Source organism: Caretta caretta, chromosome 8 (assembly GCF_965140235.1).
Source record: "Caretta caretta isolate rCarCar2 chromosome 8, rCarCar1.hap1, whole genome shotgun sequence".
Lineage (NCBI taxonomy): Eukaryota > Metazoa > Chordata > Testudines > Cheloniidae > Caretta > Caretta caretta.
The window spans coordinates 21,347,572-21,368,865 of record NC_134213.1 but is presented as its reverse complement, the minus strand read 5'-3'; the positions used below and the strand labels follow the sequence as shown (position 1 = coordinate 21,368,865).

General features: G+C 45.7%; 1 protein-coding gene across 1 annotated transcript in view; it reads left to right on the top strand.

The window, feature by feature from the left end:
• Nucleotides 1-21,294, top strand: part of STK10 (serine/threonine kinase 10) — a 73,162-nt gene that overhangs the window by 9,644 nt on the left and 42,224 nt on the right. The window contains exon 2 of the mRNA XM_048859866.2: nucleotides 8,838-9,002. Coding sequence (XP_048715823.1) covers nucleotides 8,838-9,002 — 165 coding nt within the window. The remainder of the gene's footprint in view (nucleotides 1-8,837; nucleotides 9,003-21,294) is intronic.

Genomic DNA, 21,294 nt, shown 5'->3' with positions numbered 1-21,294 from the left:
ATGATCTCTTTGGCCTTTCACTTAGACTAGGTTTTGTGCAATCCAGTATTTCCACTTCTGCATTCTACAGGGTTGTTTTACTGGAATCCAGACCAACCCTTTTGCCTTGTCTGGTGGGGAGGCCATAAGTAGAAAGAAGATTGGACATTTCTTATACATAGTCCTTGGTAGAGATCCTTTCTTCTACAGTATTCAGTCTTTATTCCTTATGTCCATAACACAAGCAATAACTTTTTTTGCCTCTGCCTCTTGTGTGTAATCCTAGAAATATGTTCTCTTGCTCTGGATATTCCCAGTGTGTTCAGCTGTAACATGGCTGGCAGCCACTTCGCTCTCTACAACTACAACTAAATCCTCTTCTTGCCTTGTAACCTTAGATTCTGATCCTTTGCTTGGTTCTGTAGATGTGCTTCAGTGGGTGACTTTTAGTTGATACGTTTCCCAGTGGTAAGTGCATGCTCCTATCTTCCTTCTGTATTTACTCTTTTCAAAAGCTGTCAGTCTCAGCTGCTTAGTGACTTAATCTCCAGAAAGGTGGGTGATGGTCATAAAAGCATTGAGGATTTCAAATACCAGGGCTATAATTCCATCCATCGCTCGTCAGTACAATCTGGGCACCCCAGTGGCAGCTCTCTACTTTTTTCAGTGTTAAGCAGCAGTCCAGGGATAAATTTACCTTGGTGTGAAAATGGCCATGAGTGTGGGCTTAAAGGCGCAACGTGATGCACTTTGGAGTAAGCTGCTGTGGTTCATAATCAGATTGGTATCAGGCAGTTTATATTCTTGGCATCTGGGCACTGAAGTTCTCTTACGTTGGTGAACTTCTGTGGAAAAACTGACTGCCTCTGAAATGCTGCTAGCTCTTTAAACGCTGAACAGCTGAGAGTATTTTACTCGAGGGCAGAAATGCTTTTCAGTTTCCTACTACTTCATGCACCAGCTCTTTTTCTGGCTGGATAGCTGGCTGATGTTCCTTCTCTGGAGCCCCTATAGCTGGGGAGATGTGTGCTGAAGACAGTGGATTGGTGGCTAAACTATGCTTTCTTTTAGAGTGGTGAACCCCAAATTGCTTTGCTGTTTAACAAGTCTGCATTATAAATTGGAGCAGTAGGTCCCCATAGTCCAAAATGCTTTCCTCATCAATCCTAATTCATGGCTCAAGCAATAAATGCATATACGGTGCTTTACCAACATTGATCCATTCTGGTGCTTTCTCAGTGCCCTACACCCCTAAAAAACAACCCCCTTATGATACATTTTACAGAGAGGGAAACCGAGGCAGGCTGCAGGGGAGCCAGATTACATGTAACACAAGGCAGTAGAGAAGTTACATTTAATGACCCTTTTCTTACAGCTGGCAGTTTGTAGAGAGTGATTATAGCTTCAGTTACTCAGCCCGGAGATGTGTGTTCTCATTGCTATTAGGAATATTGTCCTGGCTCCAAGGTCAGAAACTTAGATGGACACAGATTCCTTGTTTATAATTGTTTGGTTTTCAGTCTACCTTCACATGATTTCTCTTCTCCTCCCCCTCTCCCACCCCCCCTCCCCGTGTCTATGGGGCAGATTCTGATCTATTAATGTGGAAATTGATATCAGAAGTTGGCTTGAGACTTCAAATTACCACTGGTCTGTCTTGTAAATCTGAACTGTAGTTGTATGGATAGCAGTGCAACCATGTGACGCACTTAGAGTGAAAACCAATCTGTGTGGAAGTATGTCCATGTTGTATTCTGTCATGCCTAGCAAAACTCCAGCAAGCAGAGTTCAGGGAAATGGCCAGCCATAAGTTATAGAAATGCTGCATACCAGAACACAGCCCAAGTCTGATGGTATGGTCTGCGGGTATCTGGTGTCCTGAAAGCTGCTTTCTAGGTTGGCTGGGTGGGTCGATGATCCGTGATCCAGCTGTCAGACTGTGGAGATGTAGCCGTGTCATTCAGCGCAGTGTAGGTGAAGTTGGCAGGTAATAGTAGCTCGAACTTCAAGCATACAAGGGGATGGTATAAGTGCAAAATATTCTTATGAACGTGACTGGAAACAATTGGCTTGAATTCCAGACCTCTTAGTGGGATTGTAAATGTGACTTATGTATAGTGTAATTCTGGGATGTATGCTATAGCCAATTTTTCTGAAGCTCATGTAGTAGGAGGGCCTAGGGCCAAATTCAGATCTGGAGTGAGCACGTGGAACTCCGTAGACGAGAACTCACCTGACTGTAGCAGATTTGGATTTGGCCTCTCCAGTGCAGTCACTTGGGGAAGGCAGCGTAGTTCAGTGCATAGGGGTTAGACTCCCAGTCCAGAAACCAGAATTCAGTTCCCCGCTCTGCTACTGACCTGCATGTTCTTGGGTAAATCACTTTGCCCGTGTGCCTCATTTCCCCCCTCCCCCCCCCCCCCCCCCCGGGAAAGCGGCAGGAATTAGTGTCCTTATGTGAAGCACTTTGAGACCCTCTGGTGTAAGTGCTGCTTATTTATAACAGTGGGCCCGCAGGGCAGCACTGGTTTCGACATACAGATTCCCTTTCTTGAGTCACTGGTTCGCTGGGTTTGAAATGGGAGCAGCAGGCGCTCTGACTATTGGCTCAAAGTTATCTGCTCTTACGCAGACTTCCTCTGAAATGTGACTTCGGAGCTTCCTCTCGCAGTGTTCAGTAAATCTGCCTTCCCTGCCCCAGATGGCCTGCAGGCATGGAGGAGAGAGGGCTCTGCTCTTTCTGTCTCTGCTGCTCAGCCTCGTCTTCCCTGAACCGATACCAGTAGTCTCCCCATTAATGGAAGTAGGAGAAGAGATGAGGAAGCTGAGATGGTCAAAAATGTAACTGCTGCAGGGCTGCCTAAAGTACAAGGCCTGGTTGGAAAGCTAGCAGTCCCTGTGCTGTTAACCCGATTGGGGACACCCTTAAAGTCTCATTGGGTATGTCTACACTGCACTTAAAAAACCTGCAGCTCAAGGGGTGCAGTCTAAAGGGCTGTTCTATTGTGTCTCTTTAATAGGGCTGTGCACTTTGAGTTGTAGGCCGTTGGGTGCTAGTCTGTTAGTGCTGACTGGTTTTGGCTAGATACAAGCCAGGGAAGACATCCCTGCCCTGAGGAGTTTCCAGCCCACACAAGTACTTCATGAAGTATTCAATCTAAATGGATACATAAGCATATATTTTCCTAAACATCCTGTTTTCTGAATAAGAATTGCTCATACCCAAAGGGAGACTGTAACAGAGGGGTTGCTCTGTGGTTACTCAGCCTGTTAGTCATAGTAACACCCCTCACTGGCATAGAGACTGATCCTCTGGGGGTTTTGAGCTGCTTTGCAATCCCTAATTTCATGAGGCCTTGCAGTCTTTTTACTGTTGGGCAAACTGAGGCAGAGAGGGAAGTGGCTTGCCCACACTTCACACACAGTTAGTGGTCAAGCTGGGAGCAGACCTCCTGCTCAAATCTGCCAAAGCTCCAACTCTTCAGTGTTGTGAAGCTTCTAAGCAACCTTTAACGTGGTTGAAGTCTCTCTAGCAGGGGTGTCCTGTAGGTCTCTGCTAGCAAGTTCCTGGTAGTGCCTTGGCCAGTCTTGTAAGTTGGGCTATTGTGTCCTTGCTCTGAGGTTTTTCCCCTTGGGTCAGAACACGGGTGCTCTGAGCACTGTCTCTCTTTCTGCCGGTGGGTGTGTCACCATGCCTAGTATGACCAGCAGGGCTGTGGAATCTGCCGTAGAAGCCATTCCTTGGGGAGCAGAATTGTGCTTCAGAGTTGAAGCTTTTGGGAAGATCCCTGCAGCTTCTGCTGTGTGGTTCTGCATTTTCAGTGCAACGTTCTGCCTCATCATTCGTAATTTTCAATATAAAATTACACTAGTACAATGGCTCATGTTCCTGGCTATGGTAGTAAATATCATATTTACGTCAATAATATCCCTATTAAAAAAATTTGGGACTTCCCCAGAATTCCTATCCGCTGCATCAGAGCAAAGGCCCCTTGCTGTGGAATACAGGCCAGGGGATGGGGGATGCAGGAGGGCTTGACAACTAAGCACCTAGGAGAGGGCAGGGGTTCCTTCCTCCCGGCTGTTCTGTGCACTGCATATGGCACCTCAGTGCAAATCTGAAATTAGAGGGGCTGCTGTGCGACAAATGCATCTTCTAAACGCCTGCCAAAAGGAGGCTTTATCTGGTGGCCCTCTTAAAAACTGGCAGGAAGGGAGGGCCTTTCCATCTGGGGCTTCTGGCTCCCTGCACAAGTGAAACTCTGTTCGCTGAACTAATTGCAGAAGTCAGCAGTGCCGCTGAGGGATGGCAACTGTACTGCAATACATCTCCCTGGAGTAGTCTGTGGAAAAACACCCCCGCCCTTGCAGACAGGCTTCCCCTCACACCTGCTGAATGCTCACCTTCTACTCTCTGATATTTATATTGTAAATGGGCTGCTGCACATTAAAATGAATGTTTGAATTGCATGATGCTCTGAATGCTTACTGGTGGGGCTTTCTGGCGCTTCTAAAGTGATTAATACAGTCCTCTAAATGCACTCTGGCTTCCATCTTGGAGTGGGGAGAGAAGAGGATTTGGGTTCATGATGGTGGGAAGCCCTAGAAAGCAAATGCATAGAGTGTGTGTGGGGGTGGGGGGTGGACAGGACCCAGTGTTTTGATGTGAGGCTTGTAACCTATGAGAGCATGCATGCACTAGAGAGGGTTATTCAGCATAGACTCATGGAAATGTAGGGCTGGAAGGGGCCTTGCCCCCAGCATGGAGGAGAGGCAATGGTATTAGAGATGCAGCTGGACTCTCTTGCCTTGGATCTGAACTAAAAGGACCCCAGAAAGTTTGGGGATTTTGGTTCAGGCTCATCGTTAAAATAGTTTGGATGTGATGCACAGTGATCAATGTCCCCTCTTGCCAGGGAGAACCCATCTAGAATTCAAGGACAGTAGCTATAAACAATGCCACTGCTGAGGACAGCTGAATGCAAGGCCTCTGGGTGCTTCTCAAGTGCATGGGGCACTGGAGGATGTTGAGTTTGACTGGCCTTGATCAGAGGGGAAGTGCATGCGTAGTGTTGTAACCACAAAGGGAAGCCACACCTTTTCTCACAGCACATACTTCCTCTCCCAGATCTCCACCAGCCTCTAACGCACACAGAGGCTCTATGGGGGTATTTATTCTTGCTCTGTACAGTCATTATTGTCCATTCTTTTGAAATAACTCGATTTGGAAGGCAGCACTTTCCTGTTTTTCCCACCGGTCCACTTACCCGCCCATTGCTTTCAGTGTCCTGGTGGTAATTCATTCTTTAAAACTTAAGAGGAAAAAATTAGAAGCACCCGTGTAAAACTAGCTTGACCTTGGAGCAATTACACAAGTCCTAATGGAAATGGGGTCACCACCCACTTCATCCTTTTAGGGTGTACTTGGGTCAGCAAGTGCTGGATTCTTCTAAAACCACTAGAATGCAAATATGTCCAGCTTGGAGAGAGAAGACTTTACTTTCTTCTACGGTAAACTCTCTCCATGCTTCATGCAGTTTCCCCCCTTCCCCCCCATTCTTTTATCCTCTGCCAGGCCATTTACTCAATATATGGTTGTATCCTCTAAACTGAGTAAGACTGATTCAGCTGGACCTCCTTTGTTTATGTCGGGAACTAATCCTTTTCTAAGCTCTCTGCATAGGCCTTCCAAACAGATACATAAAAAGAGAAAGCAACAAGGTAGATCATAATTGGAGCCTGCCAGCCTTTCCCCCTCAAACAATAACGCACAGAAATGTGACTTTCCCCCTCTCTCAGGTCATGGCTGAATGCATCATGCTAAACTCTTGTATGAAAGCAATTGCCTGCCTGCCTAGAATATTCTGCGCCAGGTTCCCCTGCTTGTTCAGATGGAGGGGTAAACATACAGTGTACATGGGGCACTTAAAAATAGAGTGGACAGAGCACTAGAAAATACACCATAGGGAGGACTCTTGCCTTGACAGGGAAATAGACTGGGTGACTTGAGAGGGATTTCTGCTACCCCTCAAACAGTTGATTTTCTGAAATTGTGAAAACAGTCTTTGTGCAGGGTGTGGCTTCCTGAGTCAGATAGTCGAGGGCTAGTCCCTTCCCCCTTGGGTGAAGAATGCTAGCAGTCCTGTGCCTTATAGGGAAGCTTTTTTCTGTGGGCTCTCACCTTTGCTTTGGTCTGCTCTGAATGTACTGCTAGCCAAGTGAAATTGAAAAGGAGGACTTGTGGCACCTTAGAGACTAACCAATTTATTTGAGCATAAGCTTTCTCTTAAATTATTTCTGGGGCCTTGGGAAGGGGAAGTAATAAGAAAAATAATGCCGCAAGCATTCCTGGCTGATGCTCAATGTTCAAGCAGCCTGCTGCTGGCATGGCGTGGCTGCGAACAGCGGAACCACTCTCTCAATAACTTCCTTACAGAGCAGCAGTGTGTATGGGGCTTCAGTTACTAAAATACATCCGCTGCTCAGGCCCCTCCCTCATTATAAGTAACAGCCTGGATTTGTCAAAAACATATCGTGTCAAAGCAACCTGATAGCCTTCTTTGACAGGGTAACAAGCCTTATGGATAGTAGGGAAGCGGTAGATGTGGTATATCTTGACTTAGGAAGGTTTTTGATACTGTCTCGCATGACATTCTCATAAACAAACTAGGGAAATACAACTCTAGATGGAGCTACTATAAGGTGGGTGCGTAACTGGTTGGAAAATCGTTCCCAGAGAGTAATCCTCAGGGGTTCACAGTCACGTTGGAAGGGCATAATGAGTGGGTTCCTGCAGGGATCGGTTCTGGGTCTGGTTCTGTTCAATATCTTCATCAATGATTAAGATAAAGACATAGAGAGTACACTCAAGTTTGAGGATGATACCAAGCTGTGAGGGGTTGCAAGTGCTTTGGAGGATAGGATTAAAATTCAAAATGTTCTGGACAAATTGGAGAAATGGTCTGAAGTAATAGGATGATATTCAGTAAGGACAAATGCAAAGTACTCCACTTAAGAAGGAACAATCAGTTGTACACATACAAAATGGGAAATGACTGCCTAGGAAGGAGTGCTGCGGAAAGGGATCTGGGGGTCATAGTGGATCACAAGCTAAATATGAGTCAACAGTGTAAGACTGTTGCAAAAAAAGCAAACATCATTCTGGCACGTATTAGCAGGAGTATTGTAAGCAAGACATGAGAAGTAATTCATCCGCTCTACTCTGTGCTGATTAGGCCTCAAATGGAGTATTGTGTCCAGTTCTGGGCGCCACATTTCAGGAAAAATGTGGACAAATTGGAGGAAGTCCAGAGAAGAGCAACAAAAATGATAAAAGGTCTAGAAAACATGATTTGTGAGGGAAGATTGAAAAAATTAGGTTTGTTTAGTCTGGAGAAGAGAAGATTGAGAGGGGACATGATCATAGTTTTCAAGTACATAAAAGGTTGTTACAAGGAGGAGGGAGAAAAACTGTTTTTCTTAACCTCTGAGGATAGGACAAGAAGCAATGGGCTTAAATTGCAGCAAGGGCAGTTTAGGTTGGACATTAGGAAAAACTTCCTAACTTTCAGACTGGTTAAGCACTGGAATAAATTGCCTAGAGAGGTTGTGGAATCTCCATCATTGGGGATTTTTAAGAGCAGGTTGGACAAACACCTGCCAGGGATGGTCTTGATAATACATTGGGGGCAGGGTAGTTCAGATCACAGATGCTGGTGTGATGGAGGCTGATGCTTTGTGTGAAAAGAGAAGACCATACTGCCTATTTGCATATGTTGGCATTTCCCCTCACTGGTAGCGTACGGTATAATGGATGCAAGTGTAGATTAGAGCTTGTTTCTCTCGACTGAGAGTGACAATAATTTGAGTGACAAGGTGAGGGAGGTAATATATTTTATTGGACCAACTTCTGTTGGTGAGAGACAAGCTTGCAATCTGCATGTCATTTCTGGCTGCTTCAGTTACATTGCATGCTGATCTGTTTTAAGAAGCAGGGAGGGAAGGAGAACAAGGGGAGGAACACTTCAGCTGATGTGGTGCAGCTTGAGATAAACAAAGCTGTTGCTAGTATGTCTGGCCCTTATCAAGCCCTCTGGAGGATGTGGGCAAGGGAGTATATCTCATATCTTCCCCAATGTGATCTAAGGCTTCCAGAAGTGTCATGGCAACAAAGATCAATAAAACATAAGGTGCTGGCTTGTCAAGGAAAGTTAGATTTAACTTCTGCTGCTGCTTTGCCCTGTTCTCCCCCCCCCCCCCCCCAAAAAAAAAAAAAACAAAAAAAAAAACAGCTGCCTGCAGGTCCCATCTCCATTAGGTACCGCTACATTGGCAAATGCTAAGCATGTATGCTAAGCAGTGGGGAAATTCCAAGGCTGGAGCTGGTTCAGAGCTGTACAGCAGCAGGCCCTGCTTTGTAATTGTGTATGGTCTGAGCGTTTTCAGAGATGCTGAGGACTGCAGTTCCTGCCAAAACCAAGGGGATTTTTGAATCCCGTAGGACTTCTGAAAATCAGGCCATTACCTCCTATGCTATGGGACTGTCTTAGCTTCCCACTCCTTCACAGTAACATTGATGGGGGCTGTCTCTTGACTTCTTGAAAAGCATCTTCCCTCCTGCAGTGAAGTGGCAGAGACCAAGAAACTGGAGAAAGGTAAGAGGGATTTTTGTCCCCTTACATCAGTAATCCTATCCACTGTGTCTGTGTAGCAAAGCTGCATCTGCAGATTCTCCCCACTTTTATAGTAGGCAATTCCTAAAGGGTGAGAATTGGGAGAATGGAGACTGGGTTAACACCAAAGCCTCAATATTGTTTTTTCCTTAGGTCCATGTACTTATTGTGGGTTTTACATTACAGGCCAAGAATAAGGAGTCAGGGGCATTAGCTGCTGCAAAAGTCATCGAGACTAAGAATGACGAGGAACTGGAGGATTATATGGTGGAGATTGAAATCCTGGCGACCTGTGATCATCCATACATTGTCAAGCTCCTGGGAGCATTTTACCATGACAGCAAACTGTGGGTAAGAGGCTATTACTGCATGCCATCCCCTCTTCTGTACATTCTTCATTCTCTCATTGCTGTGCTGGGAAGCCAAAACACATTGGCTCATGGCAAAGCAACCTCCGTAGAGCCGCTGACGTTCTGAAAGTCTCTGGGAGTTGCGAGCAAGGCACAAAGTGTGCACTAGACACCCTTCTCATAGTCACCATGTCTCCCTCATTTCTTCTTCTCATTGGACGAGCTGCTTAGAAATAGCCCAGACAAGCTCTCAAGACTCTCTCCTTAGGAAAAACACCACAGTGGTTGGATGTTCTGTCCAGTCACAAGTGCTCATGTAGGGCAAGAGCCTCGTTTTCCTGTTTGGAGATTACAGAAAAGTTTAAAAGCCCACTTTCTCTCTTCCCCCTCCTCCCCCTCCCAATTCTCCACCCAGCCCCTCTTATTATGGAACCTGATTTAAGAGGAATCTGGACAGGTTTTTAACGGCATGAGTCGCTATTACAGTTTAGGCTTCTGTGGCACTAGGAACCAATGCTAAGAACTTAGCTCTAGGAAATGTGAAAGCCCTCACCTGGAATGGGCCTCCTTGCATGTACGCTTAAAACTTCTGGGCATTCTGTTGCTGTAACATAAAATGCAATCAAACTGGTTACTTCAGTGGCCAGTTACCATAAAACTGGAAGAACAGCTCCATAATGGTACACTTCCTCCCCCCCAACCCCGTTCCTTCTCTGTCAACAGACACTACTTAAAAAGAAAAGGAGGACTTGTGGCACCTTAGAGACTAACCAATTTATTAGAGCATAAGCTTTCGTGAGCTACAGCTCACTAACATGGCTGCTACTCTGAAACCAGACACTGCTTAGTAATCGTTCCCCTTGTGTTAGAGGAAAACCCTCTGATATTCAGCGTGCGGCTGCAGGGAGGGTAGAAGGGGTTGTGGGGCTAGAGAAGATTTCCCCCCTTTCCTTCCTGGATTCAGACTGTGGTGTACATGTCAGTGAGGATGGGGCTCCAGAAATTGGGGTGTATGTAGATCTTTCACCAATGTATTCTGTTCCCTCTCTGTTCATATCTGCCAGTACGGCTGCCCCTTCTTGCAACTACATCTGGGTGTCCCTAGAAGCCTCCAAGGCTATAATGTCAAACCATAAGCATACAAGATGCTGTGTTCCAGAGCAATCTTAATGCCCTTCCCCTCAAGCATCTTCACAACCTCCCAGCAGATTCCTGAAGACTCTATCTTTATTCATAGGTTATAGGCCAGAAGGGACCACTGTGATCTAGCCTGACCTGCGTAGCACAAGCCATGCGACTTCCCTGAATTAATTCCTGTTTGAACTAGAGCATGGCTTTGAGAAAAACATCCAATCTTGATTTAAAAATTGCCCATCGCAGAGAATCCACCACAACCCTTGGAAAGTTGTCCCAATGATTAATTACCCTCGCTGTTAAACTAGTGGCTTCTGAAATCTGAATGTAGCACTCTGCTAGCTGCTAAGGTCACTGGCATCTGCGAGATGAAACGCCAAAGCCAGGGTCTCTTGCTTCACGTTAGGCTGCATGCTAGGATGCAGCCCACACCGAAGCCTGTCAGGCCAGCATGTATCAGTGTCCTTTCTGAGAAGCTCACTAACGCTCTCCCCCGTCTCCCGTGGCTTGCCATAAATGCAGGTTAAATGAGCAGCATCTGAGCTCTTAAATGTGAGTCTGAAACCGTCCTTTCCAAGAGCGCTGCAACTCTGAAGGGAAGGCGGCTTGCACGTTGTCTTGAGAACTAGCTTCAGGTGGCAACTGATCTCCATTTTAAGAGTCACTTTAGGTTCAAGCATCAAATAAATCTCTAATGTTCCACCAAAGTGAAAGGCAAAAGTCCTCCTGAGGAGGGAATCCACTGACATTGTGAATTTGCCAGAAATCAAAAAGTCAAACAAACTGACAAGCTCAGGATTAGAGATCAGACTTGTCTTACTCTACACCTTCCCTACTCCATTTCTACCTCCTTCAGCTTCCCCTCACTTCAACTAGTCTTCCTGATTTATTTGTTGGCCTCTGTTTTCTAAAACATCAGCTTGTTCTTTTGACCTCCTCTCTCTGTAGGAAGCTTTCCTTCCTTCCTGTAGGAAATTCTGCATTTTCCCCTTTGCTCTGCTTTTCTCTGCAAAAAACTCTGTAACGTGTCATTGCCTGCTAAAATTAAACAGTCCTTTAGAAACTAATAAAACAAGATACCTCTGTATCAAAACCTCCCATGAGGGGAAATCTTATTATACCTCAGTTCCTTGTTAGGTGGCCAGCGTCCTATTTTTGGTTATTTGCAAGTGGTATTTGTCTTTCATCATTTATGCTGTTCATTTGAATACTCCTGAGTTTCACTGGGCTTGGTGGAAGTAAAGAGGCCAGGCAGTTCCACTTCTAGTTACATCTGCACTGCAGCTAGGAGGTGTAATTCCCAGCTTGGCTAGACATGTGCCAACTCTGATGAAGCTAGTGCACCAAAAATAGCAGTGTGGCCACTGCTCAGGCTAGTTGCCGGAGTACAAACCCACCCAAGAGCCTAGCCTCACTCAACAACATTTCCAAGATTTTCTTGCAACAAATACAAGGCTGCAGCTTTCAGGTTGCAGACTTTGCAGGGGAATGTTTGCATCCAGATAGGGGTGGTTTTGGGTTTTTTTTGTTATTTTAAGAACGTAAATGTCTGTTAAATAGAATGGTGTGTAAATGTTTTCTTCTGGAGGTGTTCAGAAGTCGGAGAAGCAGAACCGATAAAATGTTTGGCTCAGGCAGTCAGTGCGGGAGCAAAGTGCTATTGGAACACTCCAGCAGAAGGAAATGGGAGTGCTGTGCCGTATCGGCAGCGAGGTGGGGTTCCCCAGGGTTCTGAGAGTCGCATGCCCAAGTGTAGAGGCGCGGTAGGGCATTGCCTGGCTGGTGCGGAGGACATGACTTACTCAGCCTCCCTGTCAGTGGCACGTTCCGCTCCCAACATCTTATTGCTGTGTAATGCTGACGGACCCTGGTCGTTGGTGGGTGGGATCGAACCGGGGACGTCTGGAGCTTCGTGCACGAGCCTCTACCGCATGAGCTAAAAGCCAACGGGCTCTTCGCTAAGGCTGTAGAGCGGACCCGTTTTGTGTGTGTCTGTCTGTCTGTCTCTCTCTAGAAGGTGCATAGGTTATAGCTGCAGCCTGCGTGACACAGACACTGAAGTCTCAATGGACTGAAGTCCATGTTCCAGTGCTGGCCCCAGCTTTGAGCAGCTAACTGAGCGGATAGAGCAAGTGCTCCTGAATTAATAAAGAAAAGACGTGAAGAAACCTGGGATTCAGCAGCATCTGCTTTCAGTGTTGCTGGGAGCCCCTGTCACTGCCCTTGCCGTTCCCAGGTTTTGGTAGGCCACTAAGGGCAGTGTTTGTGGAGCTAACTTCTGCACGGTGGAAGGTGTATAAAATGCTCCCGACCCTGGTTCATTTAAAATAACTATTCACCCTCATTTTGGTCCCTGGCAACCCCTGAGCTATACAAAGTTGAGTGAAAAGAAACCCCTGCATTCTCGAGTGGGAGCGTGAAAGCCTGCTGCAGGCCACAGGTGAAAGCAGTGCTGAGTTTGGAAACCACAGTGAGCTTTATGGGATGGAGCTGGCCTCATTACAGCATTCTGTATGAGGGATTTTAAGTTATAATACATCACCGTGATGCTGTGCTCCATGCACCGTGCCAGTAGTTACTGACTCACCCCACTTTCTTCTGCTCTGGGCAAGGGCTAAGCAAGCTTGTGTTACTTATAAACCGCCCCAAGAAGCTCCCATAATTGCAGTGTTGCCACCTCCCATGACTTTTATCGCGAGCCTGGTGATGTTTGGTGTGCGTTTCTTAAAGCCCAGCTGCTGGAACTGGGGCTCTAAACCAAGGTGGAGACCCTCGTGCAAATAAAAGCAAGTTTATAGCCCTTGTGGTTGGGGAGAAAAGCTTGCAAACGTGACCTGAGTGCAGCCTATGGGCTCAGGAACCTGAAGACAATCCCCCCACCGGCCCGCAATATCTATTGTTAAAAATAAACTCACAACTCTTTGGGGCCCAGGCCTCATGATTTTTGAATGCTTGGCATCGGCACTACTGACATTTCTCTTCTTGGGGAGAGACTATAGCAGCTGGTGGATGCTCTGTCTTCCTCGTTGCTTATTGACTTCTAGACACTGCATGCGTTAGGAGCTGTAGACATGCTTAGAGCAGATAAGGAATGGCCCTGGGCCAGAGGAGCTTGCAGTCTCCTACTTTCAAATGTCTCCACCTGTTTAAGTGTGTGTTCTCTTTTGGGAGGGCAGGAGGGGGGGAATAAAAAATCCTTTGGGGAGGAGTGGAATTTCTCTTGGACTGATGTTTTCTCCACCAGCCTTTACTCGGAGCACCTGACTTTTGACCTGCAGAGAGGGAGTCTGGCTTACAGCTTGACAGTCTGTTTTAACAGTAACAAATATATCCCTTTGGCATCCTGAAAAGAAAAGTCCTGTGAACTTAATATAGAATTAGAACCTCTCTGTGTGAAATCCTGGGCCAGCTGAAGTAAGTGGGAGTTTTTCCATTGATTTTTTTCAGTAAAACCAGGCTTGAACCCTATAGGTTTCTTGGACCATTCTATAGGATGGATAGAGGATCATTCATATCTCCCAGCTATAGAATTTTCCAGGTGGGTTGAAAAACCTAAGTTAAATCAATAGGTTTTTAGGGTAATTTGTATAAAACCCTATTGCTTTAACCCCTATTAATGTCTACAAAGCTCTTCCATAAGGTGTGAAGTTCTAATTGAAGTAAGTTGTGGGTGGGATACTTCTACTGCTTTGCTATAAACTGTGGGTTACTAAAGGAAACCCCCATTATCATGTAAATAGGCTTTTTCCTGAGGCCAATTTAATAATTTTATTAATATGTTAAAACTGGTACAGAGTTTAAGCGTAGAAGTTTCTGGTTATCAGGGAATAAGGTACAGATTATCAAGGGGTGCGAAGTTCGGTTTAGTATTGGGTGGTGTAAGGAATACATAATATGCAATATCCCCGATTGGGGATAAAAGGTTAACGGGTCAAAGTACAGACATTGGGATATGAGGGTATGTTGTCCATATAATGGCTATGTTCAGGTGTGGAGTACAATGAATGGATATGATGATGAGGATGGATTTATCCTCATTTGGTGAGATTTAATGCTCAGTGAGTTTATGGTTCCAGTTCATTATGGTCCAATGGAAAAAGTCTCTCTGTCCCTTTCTCATAGTTGATGCACGATGTCGTTGTGGCTCACACCTGGTACTGTCGGTGGCCGGTGATGTGTTCGATGTAGATGTCCCTGGACCATCGGATGGTGTCTGAGACCATGAGGCGCCGCATGAGCCATGCGTAGCGTCGACCGATCCCACAGGTCCGCAGCACCCGCTCGTTGCAGGGGTCCCAGGCGCCCTAAAACCTCACGCCTCGGCCTGGTAACTTACCTTTGCCAGAGCACATCTGTAGGCCATCAGAGTTTATTTAGCTAACGGTTTGGCTTAGTGACTCAGTTTATGGAATTGGCCCAGTTTGCTTGCTCTGTATGTGTAAGTACCTAACTGAAGTAGCTTGAGAACAGATTCTGTTATCTTGCAGGTATTTCACTTCCACCACGAAAACCTTTTGAATTTGCCGTGGGCAGATAAATGTCTGTTTTGATCATTGTGCATATTGCATGGACGTTGTGTGGGCTTCCTGAATTCCAGTTGTATGTAATTATCCATATGGCACCATCACAGTTTCCCTGTCCTCTTGCCCATGGGAATAGGTCGTGTCCATGTCTTTGCATTCCAGATCTGATGGGGGGGGCAGAGGAGGGAAAGAACACTGGGCTACACTCTGTTGTAGCCATCCAAGGGGGCAGTGAGGTTGGGGATGGACAGCGTGGACAAAAATAAGACTAACGTAACTAGAGAGGAGAACTGAAGTCCTGGATAAGAAGTTAACCTTTTCACACTAGCATGTCCTGTTGCATCCATTTCTAGTGATGGCCTTTGCTTTGGGAACACCCAGCTTCAAAGATCCTTATCAAAAGCAAATGGCACCAAGATGGTGCGTTCCGCAGGTTTCTGTTCCCTTTCCCTGTACCAGTTCATGCCAAGCATTCTTGAAAATCCTGCATCATAATAAAAAGTTCTTTACCTGCTGCCCCAGGATACTGAGTCCTGTGAGGCGCTGGGTGGCTTTTAACTCCTTTTAATTAGAAATAAAATGTGTGTGGTGTTTGTTTGTTTTTTAAAGCGGACACTGAAGTATCAGATTTGCTATGTTAAGTCCAGCTGTCCCAACTTTAAATACCAGGGAAATATTCTCCCTTATACAGTAAGCTTGGGTCATAGAAAGGTGTATTCATCAGATAACATGTGTGCAAGATACTTTCCCAGGATTCAGAGTAGCAGCCGTGTTAGTCTGTATTCGCAAAAAGAAAAGGAGTACTTGTGGCACCTTAGAGACTAACCAATTTATTTGAGCATAAGCTTTTGTGGGCTACAGCTCACTTCATCGGATGCATCCTTTCCTTTCCTTTTCCCAGGATGTTTTCCCCCAGAGTCCTTTCCCCTGGAGATGAATACTGTTATGTTTTAATGTTTAACATCTCACTTAGCAGGAGCATTGCAGGTCTAAATCGGCGCTTTATGCACTGTTTTGTGCTTTTGTAGTGAATGTTTCTCCTCCCTGAAAGTGCTTTGAACAGTTATACTGTGGCAGTGAATAAACCTAAGTACAGCACAGCTCCTACCCTTGTTAGGTCTCTCATCAACCAATGATTATATCTGTGTCACTAAAATTCACCCCAAACTTGGTCTAACCGGAGAACCTCTGCACAAACACAGCAGAGGATTCACTGGCTGCTCTGTTTATTTCTAAATACTTACCCATGCCCTAGAACTCAGATGTGACTGCTACATGATCCAGCTAATCTCTGCCTGGCTGTTGTGCGTTAGCACATCCTCGGCTTGTGGGGGAATGCTTGTTTGGACTCTGTTTCAGAGTAACAGCCGTGTTGGTCTGTATTTGCAAAAAGCAAAGGAGTACTTGTGGCACCTTAGAGACTAACCAGTTTATTTGAGCATAAGCTTTCGTGAGCTACAGCATCCGATGAAGTGAGCTGTAGCTCACGAAAGCTTATGCTCAAATAAATTGGTTAGTCTCTAAGGTGCCACAAGTACTCCTTTTCTGTTTGGACTCTGACATCCAAGTAGCTCCCTCTGAGGACTGGAAGAGAGTAGCACAAACTGGCTCCTGCAGGTTGCTTAAACGAGTGCTTGGCTTTTTGCTCACTGTGAAATTCCCAAGACCTGGGGGCTTATCCTCAGCTGGTGTTGAAATCAGTAGAGCCATGACAATTTATACTATTTTGCTACCACAGGCTCACGGTTCCACTGAGTCTTCCAGTCCCCTCTTCTAATGCTTGTTACCACACCTGGTGTATGACCAGAAAGTCGTACATTCCAAGGTACTGACAAACTTAAAGTTACAGGTGCAGCAGGAATATTTATCTTTGAGGTGGGGTGATTCTGCCTTATCTAGGTCATCTAGTGAATGTCAGTTTTTATTGTACCAGAGAGATGTGTGGTTTTTTGTTTGTTTGTTTTATCATTTTCCTGTGTGAGTTCATAAAAACACCCTATGACCTGTTTTCACAAAGCGATCCCTCTATATCTGACCTGTCAGTCCTCAAAGGAAACCTGCACAACACTTTCAGAAGACTAGCCTGGGAACTTAATTTCATTACCCATAAATTTGAGGGAGCTATAGATAGGATTTACCTCCATCCCATCTCACCATGTTACCCCCTGCCTGCACCGTCACTGATTTTATTAAATGAAATGCTAAGGACATAAATTTTGCACATAAATTGATATTAATGAAGGTGCTTCCAGGTGGGCGTATTACAGTGATTCAAAACCAAACTGAGAGCCCATCCTGTGATGAGTGATAAATTGCAGCGTTCCTCTCTGGACTCAACTTGAAGGTTTCTTTTTTCTTTTTCTTTTTTAAAAGTGCTTTTACAAAGCCTTGAAAGCCATGGAAATATTTCCATTGACTTAAAAACTATTCCATAAAAACAATTAAGAAATACAAATAAACATTTTCCCTGCTGTGTTTCCAACCCAAGCATCCTAGCACTGTGATCGCTTAGGAGAATCTAAAGCTCAAAGCTGACTAGAAACAAAAGGGAAACCAACTAGTGGCTCTCCACTGTGAAATGCTGATAGATATGTGCAAAAAGTGAATAGCCAGTATCATAACTTAGTAAAATTTTTAAAATTCAGTTGTACTCTATCGTGTCAGTAAAATGTTAGGAAACGTGTGCTTGATGTAATTCAGCGAATCTTAAACTGTGATTTCTTTAAAAACACACCCACCACCTTCTAGGCACAAACCTTGGTCTGTTCAAATTGGTGAATCTTAACTGAAATTGACAGGCTCCTCCTGAGTGTTTAGCTATTAAATCTTCAGTCCTCATCCTGTCAGGCAAAACCATTCCTTGAAGGCCAGCCAACTCAAGCCATATCAGATCAGTGTGGGAAGTAAATTCCAGTTGAGAACCCTCTGACAGTGAAGGCTTAGTCCCAGGTGTTCAGACCAAGCATGTTAGCTCGGCTCTTAGGGCACAGCAAAGGGGGAGAGGTGGTTTCTCCGTACCAGTCTGCCTCTGATCTGCATCGAGCAGCAGGATAAGTACCACAGCAGCAAACTCTGCAGTTGGGTACTTAATGGCCAGAGCACAATCCCAAACACACTAATTACTGGGATTGGCCACTCAGATGGAAGGGGGAGACTCATGAAAAACCCGTCAGGCTTTGCCTTTAACCCTCCCTGTGATGACCTCAATACAAAGTGGAGCCATGCAGCTTTGTTCCTTTGAAAACAGGATACTGCAGTTCTCATGCCCCTGGCGTGAGGTGACATAAGTGACCCATCCCGTCACAAAGATGGCAGCTCCTAGTAGCCATAGGCGTGCTCCATCTGACTCCAGAGTGGTGAGTGGAATCTGTTGCCTGCTTGTATTTTTGAACTATTCTTCCCATGGGGAAGCTGAGTAATGAGAGTAATCAAACTGACAGGTCAGAAAGTGGAAACGCCAGTGGGCCGGAAGTTAAACTTCCTGTGATGTCCAAAGAAACTAACTATGGCTTACCAGGGGAATGCACTTGTCTTTGCCTTTTGCACCCATTTGATTAGATCGGAAGTGTTTCAACCTGTGTTGTGCTTGGTTTTGAACTCGAATGGGAATGTCCCTCCCCAGCTCTGTCATTAGTTCAAGAAAGTGTTCTGCTACTTCAGAATGTGAGTCTGACTCAGAGGAGTACCTGGGATATGGATCTGTGCTTTAGTGGCTTGCACAGCTAGAAGGACTTTATTTAATCCCGACAATGCAAAGAAGGGAGCTTTCCCTGGTTACTAAACCAGGTGACAGAGCACAGACTAGCAGTTGTGCTCAGATACTCAAAATAGCTTTTTAAACGTTTATTTATTTAAGGGGAAATAATGTTTTTGGAAGGTGCCTTTGAGGTTAAAGGCCTGTCTGCACCCAAGAGCAGCAATGCAAGGTGCTGCCAATGTCTCCCTCTGCCAGTGTGTTTCAGCGCCCCGATTCAGGGCCCATCTTGCAGTGCAGAGGGGAGCAGGATTGGTTATTTGTATTTGTGCTAGCACCTAAAGACCCCAGCCTCCTTGTGCTAGGTACTGTGCAGATGTATAATACAGATGGCCTTTGCCATGAAGAGCGTCGTCTGAGGACGTGTCTACATTACAATCTAAGTCAACCTATGTTGGGTTTACTTATAACCACAGTAGTAATTACTACGGTGGCTGGTGCCCGCACTTCTATCAGTGGTGTGCATGCTCACCAGAAACACTTCCACCAGCTGAAGAGGGGCAGTGGGAGGGGCTGAGAGCCAGGGTCTCAGCTCTGCACAGCTCCCCGCCAGGAGCTCAGCTGCTTTCCAGCTCTCAGTCCCTGCTGGGGGGGGACCACCCAGGGCTTCTTGCCTCTGGCGGGGAGATCTGCACCTGGAGTCCAGTTGGCTGCCATGCTCCCAGTGGGGAGCAGGGAACCCAAGGGGCAGCCCAAGCCAGGAGCCTGCGGGACAGCTCAGCTCCCAGCGGAGGCCCAGCTGAGGAGCCAGGCTTTCTTGTCAATTTCACGGCTCTAGCCAACAGCCAATGTAAGGAATACATTGTAAACACAGACACTGCCTTGCCCTTACTACACCGACATAAGCCCTGCGCCTCTCGTGGAGTTACTATGCGGGTGTAGTAGGGCACATACATTGGCGGGAGCAAGGCTGTAGTGTAGACACTGGCATAGTTAGGTCGACCTAACTCTGTTGTGTAGACCAAGCCTAAGTCTGCAGCTCATCCGGTGGATACAGCAGATGGGAACACAAGGTAATAATGAGACTGCTGTGATAGCATTGTTCACAGCATCGCTTTATGACCCACTTATTCTTTAGCCTCTCTGCTGAGACAGCCAACAGGGTGCTGTTGTGATGGTGGTTCTGTGATGTAGCCACAAAGAATGGGACTGGGACAACAAATTTATTTTGGAGGGTACCTTCATGTGGTGATGACTGTGGGCTGCTGCCAGCATGGAGTATGGTTGAAGTGGTTACTTAGCAGTGAAAAGACTGTTACCAAGCTCCATTCCAGCCTCTCAGGAACTCTGCATTTCAACATACATCCAACATGGGAATGTTGGCAGTGTGAATATGGCACCAGACTGGGAATCAGGAGAGATGGGTTCCATTCCTGGCTCTGTCATTGACCTGCTGCATGACCTTGGGCAATTCACTTCCCCTCGCTGTGCCTCAATTTCCCCATCTGTGAAAATGCAGATAACGATGCTAACCACGTTGAGATCTACAGATGAAAAGTACTATATGAGAGTTTGGTGGTGGTGGTATGATTATTATTGTCTTCATGCTTCGTTATAGATGAAGCTCTCCATTGTGAAGTCCAAAAATATGTGTGGGGTTTTTTTCACCTATTGTCTTGCTGCCTCGTCCCCTGCTGATGGGGATTGATCTTTTTTATTCCAAATATTTCTCCTTGGAGGTTATTTTGTTCCAGGAAAATGATCTATTATACTTCAAGTCCCTGGTAAATAGTGCCCTTTTCTCATAAAGAATATTGGCAAGCTTGTAGCTGCCTGTCTTACAGAGAGCTAATTATTTCATTTCCACCTACAGAATATTTGCCATGTCAGACAAGCTGTTGACATTTGGGTTTTTACTGTATTAGCAATGAGGGTTTCTCTATTATTTTATGGCATAACCAGAGATCTCTAGTATGCACGAGGGCCTGTTGCTGCCTAGGAGGGAGGGTGCAGCTGATGGGGTGAAGTGGATGCTGATTGTTCGTTGGCCCTTCGTGCACTTCTGCGTGGGTGTGATGCTGACCTTGCAGAATTCTATGAAATAGAGTTCATGAAAGACTCTCTCAACCCCTGTGCCATTTGGAGCAGATCCTGCTGGGGCATGGGGCTATGTAAGCAAATTCATAGCTGTTAAGTCCAAAAGGGAGCATTATGGTCATTTAGTCTGACTTCCTGCATAAAACAGGCCATACATTCTTGCTTGGGAACTTACTGGTGAGCTATAGCATCTCTCTTAGAAGAACATTCTGTCTTGTTCAATGTGCCAGACGGTTCGCCAACAGCTCACGAGCATCATATGGGGCCAGATTTAGAGCCTGAAGGCAGTGGAAATGGCACCCCTCTCTTCCAGCCCTCTGCATGCATTAGGAAAGCAGCTAACAGGAGAGTACCAATGAAGGTGCCAAGCTAAGTAGGTGCAGGAATGTGTTCTTCTATCTGTTCATTCGCCTTCTGATGGGAGTTTAACCCTTGGACTTCAGACTCTTTTTTTTTTTTATTGAGGGAAGGAATGTGGCTTAAGGTACCAGGGAGATCCCCTGGACTTTGTAACAAAGTCGAAAGTGACTTTCAGTGATGAAAACAATGCTTATGTGATTAAAAATAAAACAAAACAAAAAAACAGAGTGGATTCAATCAAATTTGAGGCCAGTTTATGTGAGCAGTAGTTACTAAAACTAAAACCCGACAACTTAGTAGTCTATGCTCTCCTATGTTCCTGAAGAAGATAGTTCAGGTGTTTTGGAAAAAGAGGAAAGTTAATTCTGAATAAAGTTTGGGGTGTAACTTGTAGCAGTGTGAAGCAGACTAGCTTTTGGTCAGTGTGCAGGGGGAAAAGATGTTCTCTTGCGTTATTAACAATCCTAAGACGGGTGAGTTTGAGG